Raw genomic sequence first — 21,420 nt, 5'->3', positions numbered from 1 at the left:
GTGTGACGCGCGGAAATGGACAAGTTGAGCGTGTCATGCGAACCGTTTTTAATTTGTTGCGGGCAACACTCACTGCGGATAAGGAAAGTACTTGGACGGTTGAGATACCTGCGATAGAGGATAATTTAAACTCTACAGTACATTCGGTGACTGGTTATGCGCCGGCAGTACTGCAGTTTGGAAGAAACCCAAGACTGGCTGCTACGTTACAGTTTTTGGCGGACGCATCGCCGAGTGATAATTTTATAGACCCAGACAAGGCCGTCGCCGAAGCTCGAGTTCGAATGAAAAAGAGTGCAGGGTATTTCACCCCGAAACGTTAACAAATATATCTCAAGAACAGCTCTCGAAATTTACTTTTGTGCTCACAACGACTGTGATTTCGACCAAAGGTTGCACCGGAAAATGTACATCAAATATCTCATTAAATATGCAGTAGGTACTACCAAAACATATACAATATAATATATTTTTTTATATAAAAAACACATGGTGTAAACACAAATCTTACAACGTATGATATCATAAGCAAAATCATATGACAAATATGATTATGCTTTAGACCGCGCATACAATGGTACTCGCGTATAAAAGAGTGTTCCCAACATGCTTAGGCAACACATCATACACGTAAAGGCAAAGCGCGAACCATTGCATAAGAATTGTATTCAATGGCAAAATGAAATGTGCTTATCGACATAAAAATGTTTATTGGCTTTTAAACAATACCTACTAATTTGTTGTATAAATGTCTAATTCTCACATATACTTCGTTTATTTTCCTATTTTCGTAATGAATACGTATTGTAAAGAATACCTTCAGTATTAAGTTCATTCACTGCAGCCTGCAGGACATGATTATGATATATATGATGATGATATGATCTTGATTCTTGAAGTGCTAGAAACAAATTACATCCGTGGAGATTTCTGCGCGACTTACAACAAAGACGCCGAATAAACAAATTTATATCTCTGTTACACTATCGCAAAGTTTGTTTCTCAAAATATTCTTGTGTTTTTCTGCTGCTTTCATTCCATTCTACATAACTATACCTAGATGTAACTATCCGGTAAAAAAATACCTTATACGAAAATTTACACTGGATTACATTTATTTCATTATTACCGTTTATAAACTTTTCTGAGAACATTATGTGTCTAGAAAGTGTGCGCTTTCGATTCAGCAAGGAAAGTTTAAAATATACTGAAAAACTAGCCCAGTTTAGCGATATAATCCCAGCAAAACAAATAGTGAAGATTGGAGCGCGAAAGTTCTTGCCTTTACGAGTTCGGTGGGTGGCCTACCATGTTGACAACATACAACTTGAGCTATGCACGGTCATTGGCACGGTCTAGTAGTAACAAGTCTCTGGTTCCAAGTGCTGTGTTCCAACAAATTTCACTAATGAGATTCCATTTCATATTATTCGATATCGGATGAATGTGAATTCGCTTTAGGTAAGTATTGTCATTGATTATACACAAATCAATGGTATGTCAACTATACAATCGTAGCATTGAATTATAGTAGTTTGAATGGTTTGGAGATTCAACATTAACGAGCGCCCTCAGAAGGAAGTTTTAAATTTACCGAAGAATGTGAGATGTCACAACGCTGCAGAGAATCTTTATGCCTTTGTTTGAATTTTGATATTTGACGTACGTCAATTCCAGTAATAATAAATAAATAACTTGACCGTGCTTGTAAATTAAGTGATTCATAGTTGACGCGATGTTAAATAATACGCGAAAAAATGCGTTTTGTAAATGAAACCAATTAACTTCGATTAATTGGAGCAATGTTCTAAGCGAAGTGCGTAATTAGATCGGAAAGGCGTAGTCCCAAAATATTTTTCCAAGAGATGGGCGATAAAACTAACAAAACGGTGATTGGGGCGGGGACTGGTATTCCTTCTAAGCCAGTCCCTATGAAATTATTTGCTACATGGGAAGTCGATAGGACTCCTTCCAATTGCATTCCAAGGTAGCGGTATTTATTTCTCAATGTTCTTATTGTAACTTTCGCTTACAGATTATGTTCCCTTACATTGTCTCGATTAGTAGTTTTACGACCACTCGGAGCAGATTTGGCTTCCATATCTATTGCTGTTAAAATGCAATCTAGTAAACGCACATTACGTTCGAACGAACTGTTATTACCGCCAAACGGTTTGCTTGACACCGGATTAGAATTGACTTTCAGTTTGCAATATCCGCATTTCCTTAAGCGAGATGGAAATAAGTTGCACATTCTATTGCAACGCAGGAAACGTTACAAAAATCGCACAATGCTGGGCTTTAAAACATTGGCGGAAGGAATTATTCGTATGGATCAGGTAATAACAATTAATGTACTTTAATATGTGTATTGATATAAAGTCGGCAGTGATTCATTGCGCAACTTCTCTGAATCAATATTTACTAGTAAGCACACTTAATAAGTAGTATTTATAAAATTAGTAAGGAATCTTGGCTTGTTTACTGGGATTGTTGGCACATTGTCATTATGTTATTATAATTGATACATAAATCGTAATGCTGGTTTTTACAGTGTGATCTACTTCCTATAGTCCCTACATTGCTCCAATGCAGCTGCTGTATCTCAATTCCCAGAGCATTATATATTACATACAAACATTAACAGCAATGAATTCACAAAGAGACAGTTGCATGAAATGCACATCTTATTACATGTGTTTACATTGTTGGTTTGGAACAAGATTGTCACAACTCAAAAAGTGCTAATTTTCAGGAGACAGGTTTAAAAATTTGACCATTATATATTTTTTTATTATTCCGGGAGAATAAAAGCTATGATAAAACAAATTGGTCATTTTTAAGAAACCTTTATGTACTTTGATTGGCACACAAAAAATCGAGCAAAAAATATGTTTTAAAAACACCTTTAAGCTTAGGTTTCATCCATAATTAGTAGTTGTGACAGTTTTCCTGAAAAGTTCTTAAGGTGGTGTTTACATTGAAGAATTTGGAAATCACTCCCCGCACCGCCCGAAATATTAGAATAGTGTCGCTATCCACCACAAGATTCCGCGACCTACCATATTCGAACGTAAAAATAAACAGATAAGGCGCAACTGTCGAGATAATAATACACCGAGGACGATCGCTGTAATTTGATATCTGTAATTTATAGAACTGGGTTTTTAGCATTTGTATTCAATTCATATTCAGCTTTCTCGGTTGCTGACGTTTACCGCTATTAATTTCGTTGTAATTAATTGTATTACCAAGTGCTTTATCTTCCCAAATAAGTAAAAATACCTATTTTCTCTAAAAATAATAAATTGACCTTGTACGAAATTGAATAGGGAATGTCAAAAATTGTCGCAATTTTCTTTGCACCCTCGTTTAGGCATGCGCCGTCTAAAAATTTTCGAAAAATTGGCAAGAATAGTTGTGTCTGCTACATCCTATATGAGTATCTAGGATGTAGCACCGAATTCTACTATTTGCGCTTAGATCTCAAAAATTTGAAAATGGTATAAGTTCTTAGCGCACCTTAGCAAAAATTTGTAAATAAAGCTGTAAATAATTTTGTAAAAACATTTCGTTCAACAGTGCATTTATTTTAATAATTCCGGGCTGCGGCGTATTCCATTTCATGCTCGCGAGCAAATTTTTGTACTACCTACTAAAGTACTAACCATTTCATTTTTAAACCTTTATAATTAAATAAATGAGTTAGATTATAGACCTATAATTATAATTCATTGCAACCTCATGAAGGATATCTACGAACCGAAGAACTAGCGAAAATTTTGCAGGATTACATCAGCCTCTGTATTATCAAAATCCAAGATTCTATTTCTAAATTGACTATCATGTCATTATAAAACAGTTATTAACGAACTTCTAGCGAGTTTATAATTTTGCGGTTCTGTCCGTCTGTCCGTCCGTCGGTTAGCACGATAAGTCATAAACGAATGGACCGATTACGGTGAAATTTTGCAGGTGGATTCTTTATCAAATTTGTAGATCGGAGTTCATGAATTGGTATGTAGACCAAAAAATAAAGTAGGCCCTTTTGACACCTCCGTTAGTTATGAACCGAATTGCATGAAATTCAATATGCGCATAGCTTTAACCATATAAAACACAATTCCAAAAGTTGAGCCTAATCGATCAGCATGCACAGTGCCCTTTTCGCAGGGGCGGACTGGGTACTTACGGCCCAGGTGTAATTGCATAGGTTACCGGCCAATTTTTTGCTTCATTTTAAAGTATTCCTTTCTCGAAAATCAATTAGAATATAGTTTTTTTTTAATTGCAGAAGAGAAACGTGTTAATAATTTATTAATGGTGCAAGAAACTAAATACAGCACATACTTATAAATAGTGCTAGGATTTTAATGACGTTAAAAATCAGCGAAAATGCAAAATAAAAAATGCAATTACGACAAAAAATTCGCAAAAAAGACATAAAAATTTAAAAAGATGAGATTTTAAATAACAAATAAATTTATTGATGAAACTGAATAAGACGCAAAATTTCAGTGGTGGTTCATTTCCACTTATCACTTAGCGCATCCCAAAGAAATTTAATCCCTTTTAGTGGGCATTTGTTTGTGGACGACTTAAGCACGTTCCAAGAAAACGTTAACTAGGCATTTAGCTTACAATGGAGGTTCAGTGGTAGAGAGTTGGGCTATAAATCCGGAGGTCGGGTGTTCCAACCTGGGTTGAGGTGAATTTATCATCTGCAGAGATGAGAATTAGACCTTCTGCAGAGACACCTCTAAAAAGCATTATGCGGGTCACTCTGTAATTGGGCGCAAACCTGTTGAGGGCCCAGAACAAGAGAGAGATAATAAATAAATAAAATAATAAAACGTCTGGCATAAGAACGCATTGACGATAATGCTCTGTTGTAATGTAATGTTGTAATGAACTTGAGAGAGATATATTCTGTTTGGTTTATTTTTTATTACATATCATGAAATGCGAGTATAGGTACAGGAAATTGAGTTTTCTCGACACAAGTAGGTATATTTAGTGTTCCATCGCGTTAGTGCAGTGAATTTTTATTTCGTAAATTAACAAGTAAAGTCGTTACATATTTTACATAAATTCGTTTAATTATTAAATGTGGTCACTGTGAAAACTGTTATTACTTAAGTAGTTGCATTCACAGTTTACCAGGTAAGTAAAAATCACTGATCTCGAAAAAGAGTCGCGCGGGAAAGTTATAGTTTGTCCAAACCAATTTATTTTGATGAGACCTTTCATTAGAATACCGTGAAGGGTAGTACATGCCCCCCCCCATTTTCTGAAGTTTAACCACTAAAGGCATGCATATGCATATGACATCACTAATGACGTCTGCAGACGTCTCAATCGCCCTTTGTGAGTACCCTATTCCGACAATCTGTTCTTGAGGTATAAGGGAATATACCCGAACACGATAAGAGGTCGAGGCTATGGTTTGTAGAAATTAATTCCTGTCGTTGAGCCCTTTCATTAGAGTACCATGAAGGATAAAACTAGTTCCACTCCCCCCCTCTCCACCCAGTACTTTGATTAGAGGACAGAAAGAAGGGCAGTAGTTGGTAGAAAACGGAAAACCGCTCCTTTCGTTGAGACCTTTAATTAGAATACAATGAGAGATAACATTAATTTTTAACACCCCCCTCCCCCTCGGGCCTCGCCGCTCACTGATCTCGAAAAAGAGTCGCACGGGAAAGTTATACTTTGTACAAACCAATTTATTTCGATGAGACCTTTCATTAGAATACCGTGAAGGGTAGTACATGCCCCCCCCCACCCCCATTTTGTACAGTTTAACTTGGCACCACTAAAGGCATGCGTATGCAAAATCTGATACCAATTGGTTATCGTATGTAAAAGATATGCTCGCTTTACTTTCAAAAACAGCATCTCAGGAAATAATTCGTATTTCAATAATACAATACAATATCAAATTAAAATTCCATGCGTCCTACGTACGAAATTCAAATTACGTACTTTCGTTGAATAAAATGTACTTTGCCCTCTAATGACGTGAGCGACCTCCCACTTATAATTGCTAAACTGTGTAGCATAGAATCGCACCCGATAAAGATGAATACATTTGGAGATCATGACGTTGCCGTGACGATGTACCTTAGCTCAATAGATGTCGTCAAGAAATTTTCTTTCCACAAAAACGGCCTTTAGAGTCAACATTTTTGGTTGAAATAACATTCATTCAAATATATAATGTTCAGACATTTGCATGAAGCAAAAATTATTTAGCTAATTCCTGTACTTACACTGTTATTTAAGAAATAAGAATCTTAAAAATTAGCCATATTTATCTTCCATTTTTATCCCACACTGATAACAATTTGTTACAAAATTTACTTCATTCACAAGTTTAAACCTTTAACTACAATCGATCGTTTCCAGAAGGTCATTCTTTTACTTCGCAACAAAGTTATTGTGGAAATCGCAATGACACTTTTGTACTAGTTTACCATACATTGTAAACGCCACCTTAATAGTTTTCTTCTAATTTATATTTTTTTAATTAAAATAAAACACAATTAATTTGAATATAAAAATAACTTTTAATTCTTAAATTAAATATAATAATTAATAAACAAATACAAAAGTTAAACGAAAAACCGAGCGAAAAACAAAAATATCAGAGTTTGTTATAATAATCAAAATAGTATATAGGAATGACCCTTTTTTCCGGTTTTTCAGAAAATAGCGACATTATTCATTTTTTCTTTCTTTGACCTATTCCGACTTTTTGTTTATAGTCCAAGAGCTCAGTAGGAAAGTATACCTTGAACGCCTGGACGATTCTAATAATTTTCATAGGATTCGCCATAAAAAGTTGTATTAGAATCGACAACGGTGCCGGCGAAAATCCTGCCGAAAGCAATTAAAAAAAAATTAACTTCGCCCCTTATTTTTGGAAAATGTACTTTATTGTCCCGGACGTTCAGGAAGAGTACTAAAGGGTGCATATGGATGAGTTTTATCGGAAAAAGTCACGGTGCCGGGGCGCAACTTGCCGCAACCCTTGGCACCGCGACTACAAATGGGGTGGTAAATCGTACTAAACTACCTTTTTCTCCCGGACCAAAATGACGTATATGAAATATGTAGCTTGCGATTATACGAATATAAACAAGTTGTAAATCAGCATATGCATGATTAAAGCGCATTTTTGGTAATGCAGGTCAGTATTTTATTAGCGAAGTTTAAAATTATCGATCTCACGAGTAATTTTGGCTTCGTTAAATAATTAATTTTATTTAATTTCAATTCACGGTACGTCTTCATTTTGTAAAACAAATCACAAAGTAAATAATAAGTTTTTATACTGGTAGCGCTATCTAACGGTAAAATTATAGCACCTCCGAAACCCATATCGAAATTATTTTCTTCAATTATCTATCTCACAAGTAATGTAACTCAAAATAGACTAGTGCCTGCACATCTACACTATACCAGGGAGCTTTTAGTGAAAATTTGAAGTCTCTAGCTATTGTAGTTGTGGAGATCTAACGCGGACAGCCGGCCTGCCAGCAATAACGAATATAATAGCGTATTTTTTTCAAAAATGCGCTAAAAACCAACGGTGCCGACTCTCAGGATGCCGGAAGTCCTCGGCACCGTCGATGAAATCCGGGCGCGCGCGAGCCTATTGACATTGCGAAAATTGAAACTTAGGTATGTATTCGGTGAAAAAATGTAACAGCGTGGATACCGCGAGATCAAATATATTCCACAAAATTTTCTCGACGAGAAAGGATTCTAAGAAACTCGTCAAGAAAATCAGAGGATTTGATTCGTGTAGTACCTTGTAGTACAGGCAAGTTGTCCAAAATAGACAAGAAAATTGCGAAGTGGTTGAAACTTGGTTTAAGACGTTTGAAAATATGTATATTTCAAGGAACCGAGGAGTCCCTAACCACAAGAGGTGTGCCGGAGTGGTCATGCTCAAAAACTGCTTCTTGGTTTGAAATCGGCATTTTAAAAAAGATTACAAATTAAAACTGCACTTTCTGAATGTAAACACAGCAGAATAATTTTCAAATTACGGCGGTTATTATTATTTGATAACGAATCATTTCATTTGTTTAATTTTCCAAGGCCTACCTAAGAGTGTAGGGTGCTTTTCCAAATAATCTTTCGCGCCATCGACAAATACCGGAAATACGTCAAAAGTAAATTTAAGATTCAATTTAAGCATTTTAATTAATTAATTAATTAATCTCATTTTCCCAATATTTGAGGTTAGGAAAGAGATTTTGAAAAACGGTTCTCTATGGATGTTAGTTGGCTACTTTTTCATAAAGAAAAAGTCATATCATTCCATTTGATTTTTTTAGGATTTTAGATCATAGTGTCAAAATTAGCCCCCTGGCGGAGAAGGTTTTAACTAAATTAACTATATTTTGATTCTTATTGCACAAGGAATGCTGGCTGCGTATTGTCCAGGTACATAGATAGGTGCCAATTTACGACTTTTTGCTACCGCTTTTTCTATAAGTGCGTGCACATGATCACCTTCATTTTGTGTGTGACCAGTAATTAGAAATTTATGTGTAATTGATTTTATGGATTTTAAATTTAAAACTGCGTACATGTACAAAGCAATAATAAATCCGTTTTTATTTTGCCCCGTACAATTATCTGCATAAAAAATTATATCTAGAGGGTTATAATTTCCCTTTTGAATTAAGATGGTTTTCATGTAGTTTAGTTAGGTAATTCCAAACACAGGATCCTATTTCATTGGCCCCTCGATTGGCTTCAGCCTCATGCCAAAGATAACAATAGGCCTGATTTTTTTGAAGCTCAAACATTGTCAAATTAAAAGTATTTAATTTGTAAACGTAATAGAACCCTGAGGCATTACCAATTGGACAAGGTAAGATTGCTTGTAAATCAAAAACAACAACTACTTTACCTGACTCCTTATCAGCGTTTTTCTCTGATCGAGTTTGATCTTTTTCTTTTAAAGAGAGTCGTATTTATTTTGCATTTGTTGTTTTTCTTCTTGACTGGCATTAGTAAATTCCAGACATAACTCACACTGGTCTTTTTTTGGAGAAAAAAAAATGTTGAAATCCTCATTGAAAATTTTATAATACATTAAATAATTAGCAAATGGCCTATTATTTTCCTGACAAATGGTTTTGTAATCTCGGTAGATTTGAGCGATTGTCTTACCTCCCTCTATATATTCTTTTTTGGTTTGCGAACGACAATAATGGCTGGGAATTCTAGTTATCGAATTAATGTGAGCTTTAATGCCCTCCTTAATGTTCGTTGGAATTGTGAAATGATTACCATGTTTGCCTCTCATCTCAGGTTTCAGTTTTCCTTTCGTCATTGACTCTTGTTTATCAATGACCGTTCTAACAGTTCTGCCATTTATTCCCAATGTAGACATAAAAAGATGCTTACACACTCTCACATTGGTACCATTGGAATCAAAGTAGAAAGCTGTATTTATGCGTCGCTTGCTGTCATTATTTTGATACCTATATTTTGGATTAATTTTCATTATACAGCGTGATATAAAACAACGTTGTTTTTGAAGATCACCTAGTTGCCAATATTCGTCAAAAATTTGCCTCTGTGGATGTAAAATTTTTCCACTGTAAGCGGCATTTTTCACCACAAGGTTGAGACATTTTTTTTTCGCTGTGCTTTATTTTAAGTCGTTCAATACTACCGTCATCTTTCTTACTTATTCGAGTTGATTCATAGCTCTGCCCAGTATTTCTAAGACGGTTTGCTTTTATTTTTTGCCATTCATCTTTTTCGTTTTCTACTTTTTTTTTTCTACATCCGGAGGAAATTTGACTGATCGACGCTTTGGCAAAGTTTCGTTATGAGAAATATCTTCTTCAGATTCTGTTGACGAAGAAGAAAATAAATTGTTTGCTTGAAAATCAAGATCAGCATCCGATTCACTGGAACCAAAGGGCTCTTCTTCTGATGAGGAATCAGTCCTCGACTTGAGGCTGAGGAATTTGAACTACTTGCATCAGTGTTGTCGTGAGTTATAGGCTTTTCATAATCTACTTTTGAGGATTCACCCTCTGTAAAAAAAATACAAATTAATGTTAACTCACGGAAAAAACAAGCAGAAGGAAAATTTACCTGCTTCAATTAAATCAAATCTTTCAGGTACAATAACATGATCTTCTAAAGACTCCAAATTATTATTATTTCCTGTTTGGCTAGTAAGTACTGTATTGGATAAGCAGCTTTCACTTGGGGGAAATATTACTAATGTTTACGTCAGTCTCTTTGTTTTCTTTATTATCACATAAAATACTGCTTTTGTGAATAGTATTAAGGAACTCTGAAATACATTTTAAAATGTTAAGTTAATAAAATTTAATTATTGCGGTTTGCATCAAACCTTTACCAGCCACAGTTTTGGATATATCATTATAATAATTAAGTACCACATTGAAATTATTATCCGCACCTAGAGCACTTTCCACACCAATATCGAATGAATTATTGCTTGAACCCAAATGTTGTTCATTTAGAGGCTCTAAAACAAGAACGATCTAGTCAAACCTACACCTACCTCAAAGTTTTGGTCAAAAGAGTAAGATCATACACCTTTAACTAAAAATAAATTAATACAAACCTTTTGAATTAATATTTGCCGTTGGAGAATCTCTAAAAATGTCGTAATTTGCAGGAACCAGGTTCTCTGAATCATTGCATAAGTAGATGTTATTGTCTATAATTGAGGTGCTTTTACTTAGCACCTCTGCAAAAAAAGAATAGTGTTTTAAAAAAATCTTGAAACACAATCGAAAAAGTGATTTTTAATTTTTATTTGAAAGTAAAGTTAACTTATTTTAAAAAATATAATTTTTAATCATAAATACCTTAATTTGTGGGGCCTTTTCTAACATGGTCATCTCTAATGATTTGAGGCGAGTTTAAAATTTTCCAAACTTCTGCACTTTTAACATTAATTACTTGCTTAGCTTTTGCAAGTTTTAATATAAGTTCTCTTCTTTGCTGGCTCATTATTGGCTGTAGAAAAATAATAATTATAAAAATATACCTAAGTAACAAATACGAGAACAAACTAATACATTATTTTCTACAAAAAAAAGTTGTAACAATTTTAATAAAATCTGTCCGTTACTATTAAAGAAAACTGGCACAATTCAAAATAAACCGCCAATGTTTTTATAAGTTTTGAACTATTTTTAAAGAAAATTGGCACATCTTGAAAAAGAACACAAAAAGAAAAAAAATCTTATAAAATTAACAAATTATTTTGTAGAAAACTGTTCTAACTCAAAATGTGACAATATTGTCTAAAATATTAGGTAATTAAATGTAAATAAAACATTACAAAAAAAATCGACTTAAGTTCAAATGTGCCTATATTCCACAAAATATTAAATAATAAATACGTACCTTTTTTAAATGTGACACTTTTCGCGAAAATTTACGAACCGATTACGATGACACTTAAAATTCAACTGAACTTGTAACGCTGTTCCATAAAAACATGCGCGATGTTTCTAAAAAGTCAATTTGTCACTTGTCACCCACCATCTAGCGGCAACCGTTAAAGTTAGTTAAACTACGATTTTTCCCTTAATAAAAGGCATTATTTACAATTTGATAAGCAATAAAACAGAAAAACATAATTTTTGAGTTGTGACAATCTTCTTCCAAACCAATGATATAACCCTCGCAGAGCATGAGTTCGCATATCACTGATACCATAATTAACTACTGTCGAATAAGTTGATGTTATGGAACGAGTCTGGCGAAAAATTTTCTCACAGGGTTGGCTACTCCAAAGCCAAGGTAAGAAACCTTCAGGAGTCATTTCACGTTTCTCAATAAGAAGGATAAGTTCAATAAAACTTATTGATTTTTGAGTTATACGCGAGGTTTAACGCCAAACGGTATCCGACATGCGACTCGACATATCCTGATGACATCAATTTTCACTTCCAACTTTCGGGTATTAAAGAGAGATAACCTAAATATGATGCAACCATCAGTTCCTATTATACAGAGTTTAGATTCAATTTTATTCAGTATTTGGAGTTTTCAAGAACCTGGCCAAGGATAATTACAATGACAGTTTCTTTGTTAATTTGCAATGTGATTCGCAATCAATAATAAATAGGATTTTAACGGTTTCAAAGAATTAAAATGTGTCCAGTGTGATTACGCAACCAACAAAAACAATACCTTTGTAATGTATAGTTTTGATAACAAAGGGGCGGTGGGGGTTATTGTTACACCACTATAATTAATAAAGGCTACAAGGGAGTAGAAACAATATATGAGAACTTATAAACATTTTTTTATACTTATTGCAATAAATCAGGTTGCCCTGAAATAATTTTTAAATAATACGATCGTTGGATTGATTTTAATGTATTGTAATAACTCGGAATATTATATTATGCCTAAGATATAATGCCGGAACTACACTACCTAAGTATACTTTAGCATATTATTCAACAATAATTGCCACTTTGATATTGTCCTTGTTTTTCTTATTCTTTTGCCGCAATTAGGTTGCTCAAGCCCTTGCCCGAAGGAACTCTACCGATAGTTTAAAAGCACTATAACAAAAAACTGAACAATTCACATGCAAACACTCGAAACTTCTGGAAATAACCAACGATAAACGCACATTGTCTAGGCGCCTCCTATAGAGGAGCGGTGGGTGTTGCTAACACCTAGTTATATAGTAGGTTTTTTTTGCAGAAATTCGTGACAGCGGGATCTGTTGACTGAAATTTCGTGAAAAATATTGGAAAAATGTTTAGGGACTTTAGCGCCGCGCCTTGCAAAATTTAGCAACTTGTTTTAAAGGCCCGGCTTAAAATATGTTTATTAGAATATAATTTAGATAGCACCAGATAAGCCGCTTTTATTTTATTATTGATATGCCTAATAAACCTCGGTTTATGCACAAAGATACATCTAAATTCTTACCTCATCAGATGGAATCATATTTAAGTTATTTAATTTAATTTTCATACAGGGCCAAAATGCTAGATGGTGACTTAGCCGCATTGATGATTAATGAGTGCGGTTTACATCCTAACCAAACTGCTCAAATCATTATTAATAATGTAATTTGCAAGTTTTCAATCAGATATGACAGCACTTTTCCTTTTCAGCTACTTTCGGTTCTTGTCCGCTCCCTAGAAGTAATTGAAATAGTTGCTTCTTTACTTTTTCAAGTGTTTACTTCTTCCGTATAAATCAGTGGCTTAATACTTTCTGCAATCTCACTGCCATGAATCAATTTTTTCTTTGAATTTTTATCCATAGTACTTGCTTCCTCCATTTCATGTATATCCTCTTGTTGGTAGTCTCTTTGCTCACCTACCTATACAGAGTGTAACAATCATCAAACAAACATTTCTTCCAAGAAAACTGAAGTTCTAAGATGGAATGAAAACAATGCATTCCCAAAGGGATATACAGGGTGTCCCTAAAAGGTCTGTACAACGCGCTACCAGGGGTTCTTGGTATCAAAATAGGACGATTTAACCCAACTTACCTCTATCCAAAAGTGCTTAAGGCGGTTAAGGCGCTAACGCCAAAGATTTAAAATATCAATCGTTTTGAAGTTGCTATGTAGGTGGTAAAATACTGACCATCCACATCTGTGAAAAAGGGTACTATCTTCGTTCTGACTATGTAGGTGGTAAAATACTGACCATCCACATCTGAAGAGGTCTAAAACTTTTTAACTACTATTTTGACGGTTCTGAATTTTTAGACACTGATAGACAGTTTACTTGCAAGCATTTTTTGTCTCTTGATGAATATCGCTATCTGTGATGGTTTACGAAAAAAAAAAAATTTAGGCATGATGAATGGCATGCACCATACATGCGATTGTTCCTCAAAAACCATAAGTGCAAGCAAGAAGTAGGCTATGACGATTTGGAAACCTGTGAGTATACTCCCTAACGCATTGGCGACCATTTCCACGACAGTATCCAAACACTAATAGCATATCAGTTAACTCTGCGTTACTGTATTGAAAGGCCATATTACAATTTTAACAATGAAATTTTAAGTCTTCAAGCAAAACGTAAATTGTTCAAGTTTAAGAAACAACAAACAAACGTTACGCCACTCTAAGGTTTCACAGCCATCTTCTGATTTTTTGAGGAACAATCGCATGTATGGTGCATGCCATTCATCATGCCTAAATTTTTTTTTTTTTCGTAAACCATCACAGATAGCGATATTCATCAAGAGACAAAAAATGCTTGCAAGTAAACTGTCTATCAGTGTCTAAAAATTCAGAACCGTCAAAATAGTAGTTAAAAAGTTTTAGACCTCTTCAGATGTGGATGGTCAGTATTTTACCACCTACATAGCAACTACAATCAAAACGATGATATCACAAAGACCCTTTTTACATTAGACATTCACATCCCGAATTTCATTTTAATCGGCAAAACCATTTTCCGATAAAATAAAAATAACGATTTTTTTTTTAAATCTTTGGCGGTAGATAGCGCCTTACCGAAGCACTTTTGGATAGAGGTAAGTTGGGTTAAATCGTCCTATTTTGATACCAAGAACCCCTGGTAGCGCGTTGTACAGACCTTTTAGGGACACCCTGTATGTTTTTTTTTTCAATTACGGATTCATGAATGGGGTCCTTTTCAATCCATATATCAGGTCTCTTGTCCTTGTGCCAGGGACGTAAGATGTATAAAATCTCATAGCCTCAAAAGCTAAATTGATATGACAGGCCCAATTTAGTTCAAACATTTAAGATAACAATAAGGATTTGATAGCAACATTTTAGGAAAAAACAACCAATCTAATTTATGAATACAACAAAACAAGGTTGCTTTACCGCTAAACAAATGATATCTTACATGCATATTGTGAAAAAAAAGTGTGTTCTATTAACCGAATGGGGTAATGGATTTATTGTTATTGATTTCTTCTCATAATCAAATTTGAACAGCCGAGTATTAAGAATATTCAAATTGCATTGACTCCATTGTATCTATTTTATAATTTTGAAGAAGAATTCTGTAATGACTACCTAGTCATGTACTTGTCATTGCCATTTCTCAAATTACTAAAAATTCCTTTTGTTTGCAGGTTTTGCAAAAACAAATGGACATTGAATTAGAGCTTTTCCCAGAAAACAGTGGCAAAGACAAAGCTGCAACGGTAGTAGCCCGCCTTACTGTATTACAACTAAGTTCAACACCTGTAGATCAAGAACATAAGACTGATCGTGATAGAGACTTTAGTGACGAAGAAGACGAATTTAGCTCAGCGGAAGAAGAAGGAGGAGATCTTTCCGACAGTGAACCGCTACGTTCCAAAATGCCACACGCAAGAGTATGCGGCATAGAGGGTGAATGTTACGATTTATTTTGTTTTTCTAGCACAACCTAAAGCAGAGATTCGTCTCATTATTAAGAAGGTTTCGTATGGCAGATTCGGAAGGTGGCCGTGGCGCTTCTCTAGCAAATCCCAGTGATATTCAAGCATTATTCCAAGAGTTAGAGTCGTTAAGTTGCGATGAGGATTCTGGTGCTGAGCAAGACACTATGTCAATATCGAGCACACCAAAACCTAGTTTAAGGCCGTTTTTCAGTAGTAGTCGCAGTTTATTAGATAATCATCCGGCACCAGGTATGTATTGATCAAACAGTGTGTGGAAGTTTCATTTTTGTTTTTCTACAATATTTGTATAACGTTGAAACAATCCCCTGCTCTATTTTTAGTTTTAGCAAAAGTCTGTCACTAAGAAACAATTTGGACAATTACTTAAGTCCCTGATGCTGAACCGCATATCAGTGATGTTGCAGATTTAGAATGGTTGCATACCTTTTTGGGATACATGCATGCTGCATGCGGTCAATATGTCACCCACAAAGTACCTGTCCAGCTAGCTCAAAACAAATAAATATTGAAACTTTTATAATCTCGCCTTGTACACATCCGTCATCTCTATAAAGAAAAATCTTAATATTCATTTAAGATTTCTCATTGTGAGAGACTCGGTGGCCTTGATCAACTTCCGAAAATTCCAAAGAATTTATTACACAGTTTTTTATTAACACCTAGACTAAATCCTGGCCACGAATAGAAATATCTCACATGAAAACTCTATCTGGGTTGCACTTTGGATTCGAATAAACACATAATTGATTGATAATGAGTTAATGACCAAAATTTATTCCAAAACATATGAAAGAATTAAAATAAACATTTTGGCCTGTGTGACGCAGTTTAGTTGAAGCTCAGCTATGGTACTACGGGTCCCTGGTTCGAATCCAATGAATTGTAAATGTATAGTGGGGGGTTGGTAGAGCAGCCTTGACTAAAACCCTGCCCACTCAAAAATAAATAAATAAAAAATAAAAATATTCAACGTATGTAGCTGAAAAACAATATTGACCTTTCTTATATACTCAAGGACATCGGACATTTCTAACAAAGTTATCGTGCACACGGACAGACAGATAAAAAGCAATACAAAACTGTAAACAATCTCGAGGATCGTTAATAAATAAAAACCTTTTAAAAAGTACGCAAACTTGTCCCTACATTTGAGTCGTCATAATTAAGGAGGTTGTCTGGGGCACTCCCTCCAATGTTCTGCAATCTTTTTCACGTGTTCCGAAGGGAATCAAAGCATAAGTACGATGTAGCAATTTGCAATTAGCAATAAAAAATGCAACAAATTCAGTTCTGGGACATTAAAGGACAACGCGTCTTGTGATAGACAAACAGACGGATAAAGGGTGGACAATGGCGCATTTTTTAAATATTTGTTTGAAAAGCGCTAATATAGTGTTATCAAAGTTCACTGATATTACAGAGCAAAAAGTGCGCAAGTGTTTGTGGGAGTATAATTAAAGGTATTTAATCATAGAGGGCATTTTAGTACACATTTTTATATCTGTGTTGAAATGAAATGTTGATTTTTGTCATTGTTTTGAATAGAAACAGAACGTAGTGGAGAAGAAAAAAATTACTCAGGTAGTGACGGAAATGCAGACATATGCTGGACTGATCATGAAGTGCAATCCGATCCACAAATCGGCTCTCCACCTTTCGATAAGTTACCTCCGAAGGGTGACGAAAACTTAGAAGTGGGGGAACGCAAAAGTAAATTATTTCGTACTCCTGCTTTGGCAGGTAAAAAGAAGAACTCGTTAAGTATTGGAACGGAATGCACTACTCCCGAAACTATAATTGTATGTACCGTTTTGAGATTATCTTTGTTTTAAATGTGATTCAAGGCTCGAAAATCATTTCTTGAGCAAGTCGCCCGTTTACTTCCTCCTGACGAAATAAACTTACCCGATGTTGTTCTGCTTGTATCTGGTACGGAACCGCAGGCTTCCCCATTGTGCAACAGATTAGTGCATCATCGCCTCTTCCAACCGTTGTCTGGTCCAGAGGTCCGTTCCGTTCTAACTTCGCTTGTAAATAAAATTCAAAAGTAGTAAGCTTGATTGTGTCCGAAATTGATGTGCATTTTTATAACTTGTCTAATTTCAGTTGCAACAGTTGTGCTAAACCTAGTAATCCAATCAAACTGGTATTGGTTGGTGGTGATGCACTTGTTGGATGGACGTTACGTCCATATGTAGACTTACTTTCGTCTAGATCTCCAGAATGGATTAGTTACATACGTATTTATATAGTACCTTTAGGTAAAACATATTTATTGCAGGTGGCATTCTTTTAATGGGTCACCTGAGGAATAACCATTCTTAATATAGCATTTTTAGGCATTTGTACCATTGCACGTCATCTAGCTTCTTTAGATGCTGGTTATTCAAATCTGTTTCCCTTGGATACAGAGCTCAAAGGAGACGAACTAGCAAACCGTTTGATACGTTACATTTCACTTCCTCCATTTACTCCAGTTGCTAATTTACCTTTAGCAGAAGCAATGCTTACGTGCCAAGATGATTCCAGTCAACTTTTTATTCCATTTGTAAATGTATGTACTATTTACATAGCTACTGCAAAATACTATGTTTTCTACGTTTATAGGAAGTTCGTGTGGGACCCACCGATAGCGCACTATCTGTGTCAGTTGATATGGAAGACTTAATGTGTTCAAGTCCCCCCGGTCCTCCTCCTTTAACACCTCCTTCATCGCCCAACGTACAAGCAAGAGAATCTCCTTGGGAGCCGTTAGAATTACAACTTGATTATTGGCAATTTCCAAAGGTCAATGAGAACATAAAGACTGACAAACTGAAACAAGACGGAAAAATATCATTGAAGGGTCTGTTTCGAGGATTACAAGCAAATCCAAGTTCGTGTTCAGGATTGTGTACGGGACTTAATCTCACAATGCATGTCTCGACAAAAGAAAAGAAACAAAAAAGTAAGTATGACATGGTAAATCGACTAAGTCAGTCAGTTTACATTATACTTTTCTAAAAACTATGACTAGAACTTGTACTAGTCGAAATCGTTAAAAATTTGAAAATGTAAATCATAAAATTCCGTCTAATTTTCTAATCTAGAAACTCGGTCCAGACCCATTTTCCATCCAACTTTCATAATTGTGACTTGCGCACTAGCAGCAAATTAGAACAAATTCTGTGCTGCCAACAACTTTATTTTTATACTCTTGAACATAACCTCAAATATAAATCTCTTGACTTAGGTAGGTACATCTACATATCAAAAATGAGTTTCTTTTGCTTGTTATTCATGTTTGTTTCCAAGCAATTTAAATTAACCTCAAAATGTACAATATTGAGATTTGTTTTCCGAAATTGGCAGCACTGCCATTGAATCAAAAAAAGTCAATGCACCAAAAAGCGGTAAATTTAAATTTCTAGTATAGTACAAGTTCTAGTCAAAGTTTCTATATGAAAAAGTATAATGTAAATTGAGCTTTAACCCGATATCCTTGTGTATCACTAATCAATATACATCGTAATAATAAGTTTACTGTTTACAGTGTGTGTCACACATTTTACAGGTTTTATTAGTTATTAAAGTGCACTGTTTTTGCGTGTTCAAGGTTAGGTGAGTTAATTAATACCCGCGAGATTGCCAAAAAAAATGATCAAAGTCCTCGTGTGAGATCGAAGGGACTTCAGCGCATTTTTGTGTGGCAGATCAGTGTTTTATTAGCCAATATTGACTCCACCATCAATAAGATCTTGCCGAAAGCTACCACGTTCACTTTGTCGGTACCATTTTCTCACTTACCGTGCACTCGCAATTCGCGTTTAAAGTTTTGACTCCACCATCAGTAAGATCTCGTCGGGGGTTACCACATTCCCTTTGTCGATACACAGTTCCGACGTCCCGTTCATTCGTAATTCCCATTTTGGTAGATTTCGCTAAAATCCCGGCATAAAATCGTATTCAACTTTTGGGTACTTCACATAGCTCGACCTTCTATTAGTGACACGAGAAAGAGAGACCGCGATTCGCGCTGTAAGAAACTTTTGGGCGCCCAAAGTCGACTACCCCTCGAAGCGCGCCGCGCAAAAGGTGGTTTATTTCGCCCCTAGGAAACAAAAACAAAATTCCGCCACGCAGGAGTTGTGCGCGTTGACAAGATCTTCCCGACGACACCAATTTGAAAACAATCGAAGAAAAACTGTAGAAGAAGATAGATAAAAACTGAAAAATCTCCAGGTTAGTATAATACGCTCGGGGATGGCGTCCAGATGTCGTCGACTCCAAATCTTGTAGCCCCATCCCTAACGTTCTTAATTACACGGCCCCGATAGTTACATGTACACTCCTTGTCTTTTTACAAGCGTTTTTCTACGGGCGCGCATTTACTGCCAGCCAGCCAGCCAGCCAAAGTGAGATTAAAAGCTACTTTTTACAAAAAAAAATTTTTGCAAAAATGCGCTAAAAAGTTAATTTATTCCATCAGTAAACAGACATGTTTTTAACGTATATAGATATACCGTGTGTACTTCTCAAATGTGTAGTTGTACAGTGTGAATGCTACAGTTGTGGCGTCACTTAAACTGCAAGAGATTGCCATTTCAACACTCCTCCTCAATCCGGCAGTTTCAAGTTGTGTGACATATGCAAAGAAATAGAAAGATTAATTAATGTACATAAATTAGCAACTCAATAGATTTTATATAAACAGATAAGATAGTTGCTGATGATGCCTCCTGCTGAGTCCCTTGGCAAGGATATCCGCGACTTGATCAGTTGTACAGATGTAGGTAACGTCAATCTGGCGTGACATGTGAAGGTCCCTGATGAAGTTGTACTTCACATCGACATGTTTCAGTTGATTGAAGTGGTTCATGGCCATGGCTTCATAAATTTTAAACTTTTGAAACACTTCCCCTTTTGACTTTAAGAGGTAGGCCACCGTAAAGTGTGTAAAGTCGTCTATAAGGGTCAGTACGTAGCCCATTCCGTCATAGGACTTCGAATCTACCGGACCAAATAAATCACTGTGGACTAGTTGCTACGAGTAAAAAATAAGAGGAGGGAACCTTGCTGTAAATGGGTACGCGACGGAAGTTGAGAAAAGGAAGTGATAAATGTAGGAGGACACGCGTCACAGTAGGCAGTGGCGTAGTAAAATTAAATTTGCAATGGGATGTATGTGGTTTTCTTTTTATTTTGGATCACTTTGCATTAAACTGCTGTTTGTTGTAATTTATGATATAGACCTTGGTTTAGATTTACAATGGATCTTTCCTCTTCATAACTAAACAAATAGAACTTGTGTAGTTCATAAAACTATATTAATGTGAAAAAATACAATAACAGGTATACTTATAGGTATATTTGTGCCGTTTTACTTCTATAGATGGTACCGCTGTGCGACTTAACGTAACTCTGATTGATGTTTTGTGAAATTCAGACTCTTGGAAATCTTGTAAACAGAGAGCTGCAATCTTCGGCATCGTCTCTTCTGTTTCATTAACAAACGTCATCCATGCTGTATATAATTCTCGGTTTTTTGGAAATCTACGATATACACACGTTAACCATGCCCTATTCATTTTTTATTCATAACACCCCACGTATATACAATGCGCCGCTACTGATCACATAAATGTACACAAAGATGGCTGCCATTACAGTTTCGAATTGGTTATACATTCAGGTTTATTCTCGTGCCACTTGTTAAGCGTTTTGTTTGTTAACTGAGCAAATTTGCTACGTCTAACAAAAAATGGTATTCTGGTAGCCGTTTTGTTTGGTTAGCGTAACAAGATGCCTAGCAAAATTGCTACGATTCTTACGCCATTTCTGAATTGGCGTTGGCACTTTGTTAACGTGAAATAACTCACACTACGGCTACAGATCACGATATTTTACAGATTATTTCCTGCATGTAATAAAAGAATTAGAATTGATATGGTTACATGTCCATACTGTAACAATTGATTCGCAAACGTCCAAACTTTACCGCGGTTA

General features: G+C 35.4%; 1 protein-coding gene across 1 annotated transcript in view; it reads left to right on the top strand.

Moving 5' to 3' along the window:
- The first annotated feature begins 1,632 nt into the window (after positions 1-1,632).
- LOC116174875 (phosphofurin acidic cluster sorting protein 1) overlaps positions 1,633-21,420 on the top strand; it is a 31,641-nt gene continuing 11,853 nt past the window's right edge. The window contains exons 1-9 of the mRNA XM_031492907.1: positions 1,633-1,987; positions 2,036-2,339; positions 15,121-15,366; positions 15,414-15,663; positions 16,981-17,234; positions 17,280-17,485; positions 17,542-17,696; positions 17,775-17,989; positions 18,043-18,382. Of these exons, the coding sequence (XP_031348767.1) occupies positions 1,866-1,987; positions 2,036-2,339; positions 15,121-15,366; positions 15,414-15,663; positions 16,981-17,234; positions 17,280-17,485; positions 17,542-17,696; positions 17,775-17,989; positions 18,043-18,382 (2,092 nt within the window). The 5' untranslated portion in view covers positions 1,633-1,865. The remainder of the gene's footprint in view (positions 1,988-2,035; positions 2,340-15,120; positions 15,367-15,413; positions 15,664-16,980; positions 17,235-17,279; positions 17,486-17,541; positions 17,697-17,774; positions 17,990-18,042; positions 18,383-21,420) is intronic.

Source organism: Photinus pyralis, unplaced genomic scaffold (genome assembly GCF_008802855.1).
Source record: "Photinus pyralis isolate 1611_PpyrPB1 unplaced genomic scaffold, Ppyr1.3 Ppyr1.4_LG1, whole genome shotgun sequence".
Classification (NCBI taxonomy): Eukaryota; Metazoa; Arthropoda; class Insecta; order Coleoptera; family Lampyridae; genus Photinus; species Photinus pyralis.
Note: the sequence above shows the minus strand (reverse complement) of the source record. Positions and strands in the feature narration are given on the sequence as shown.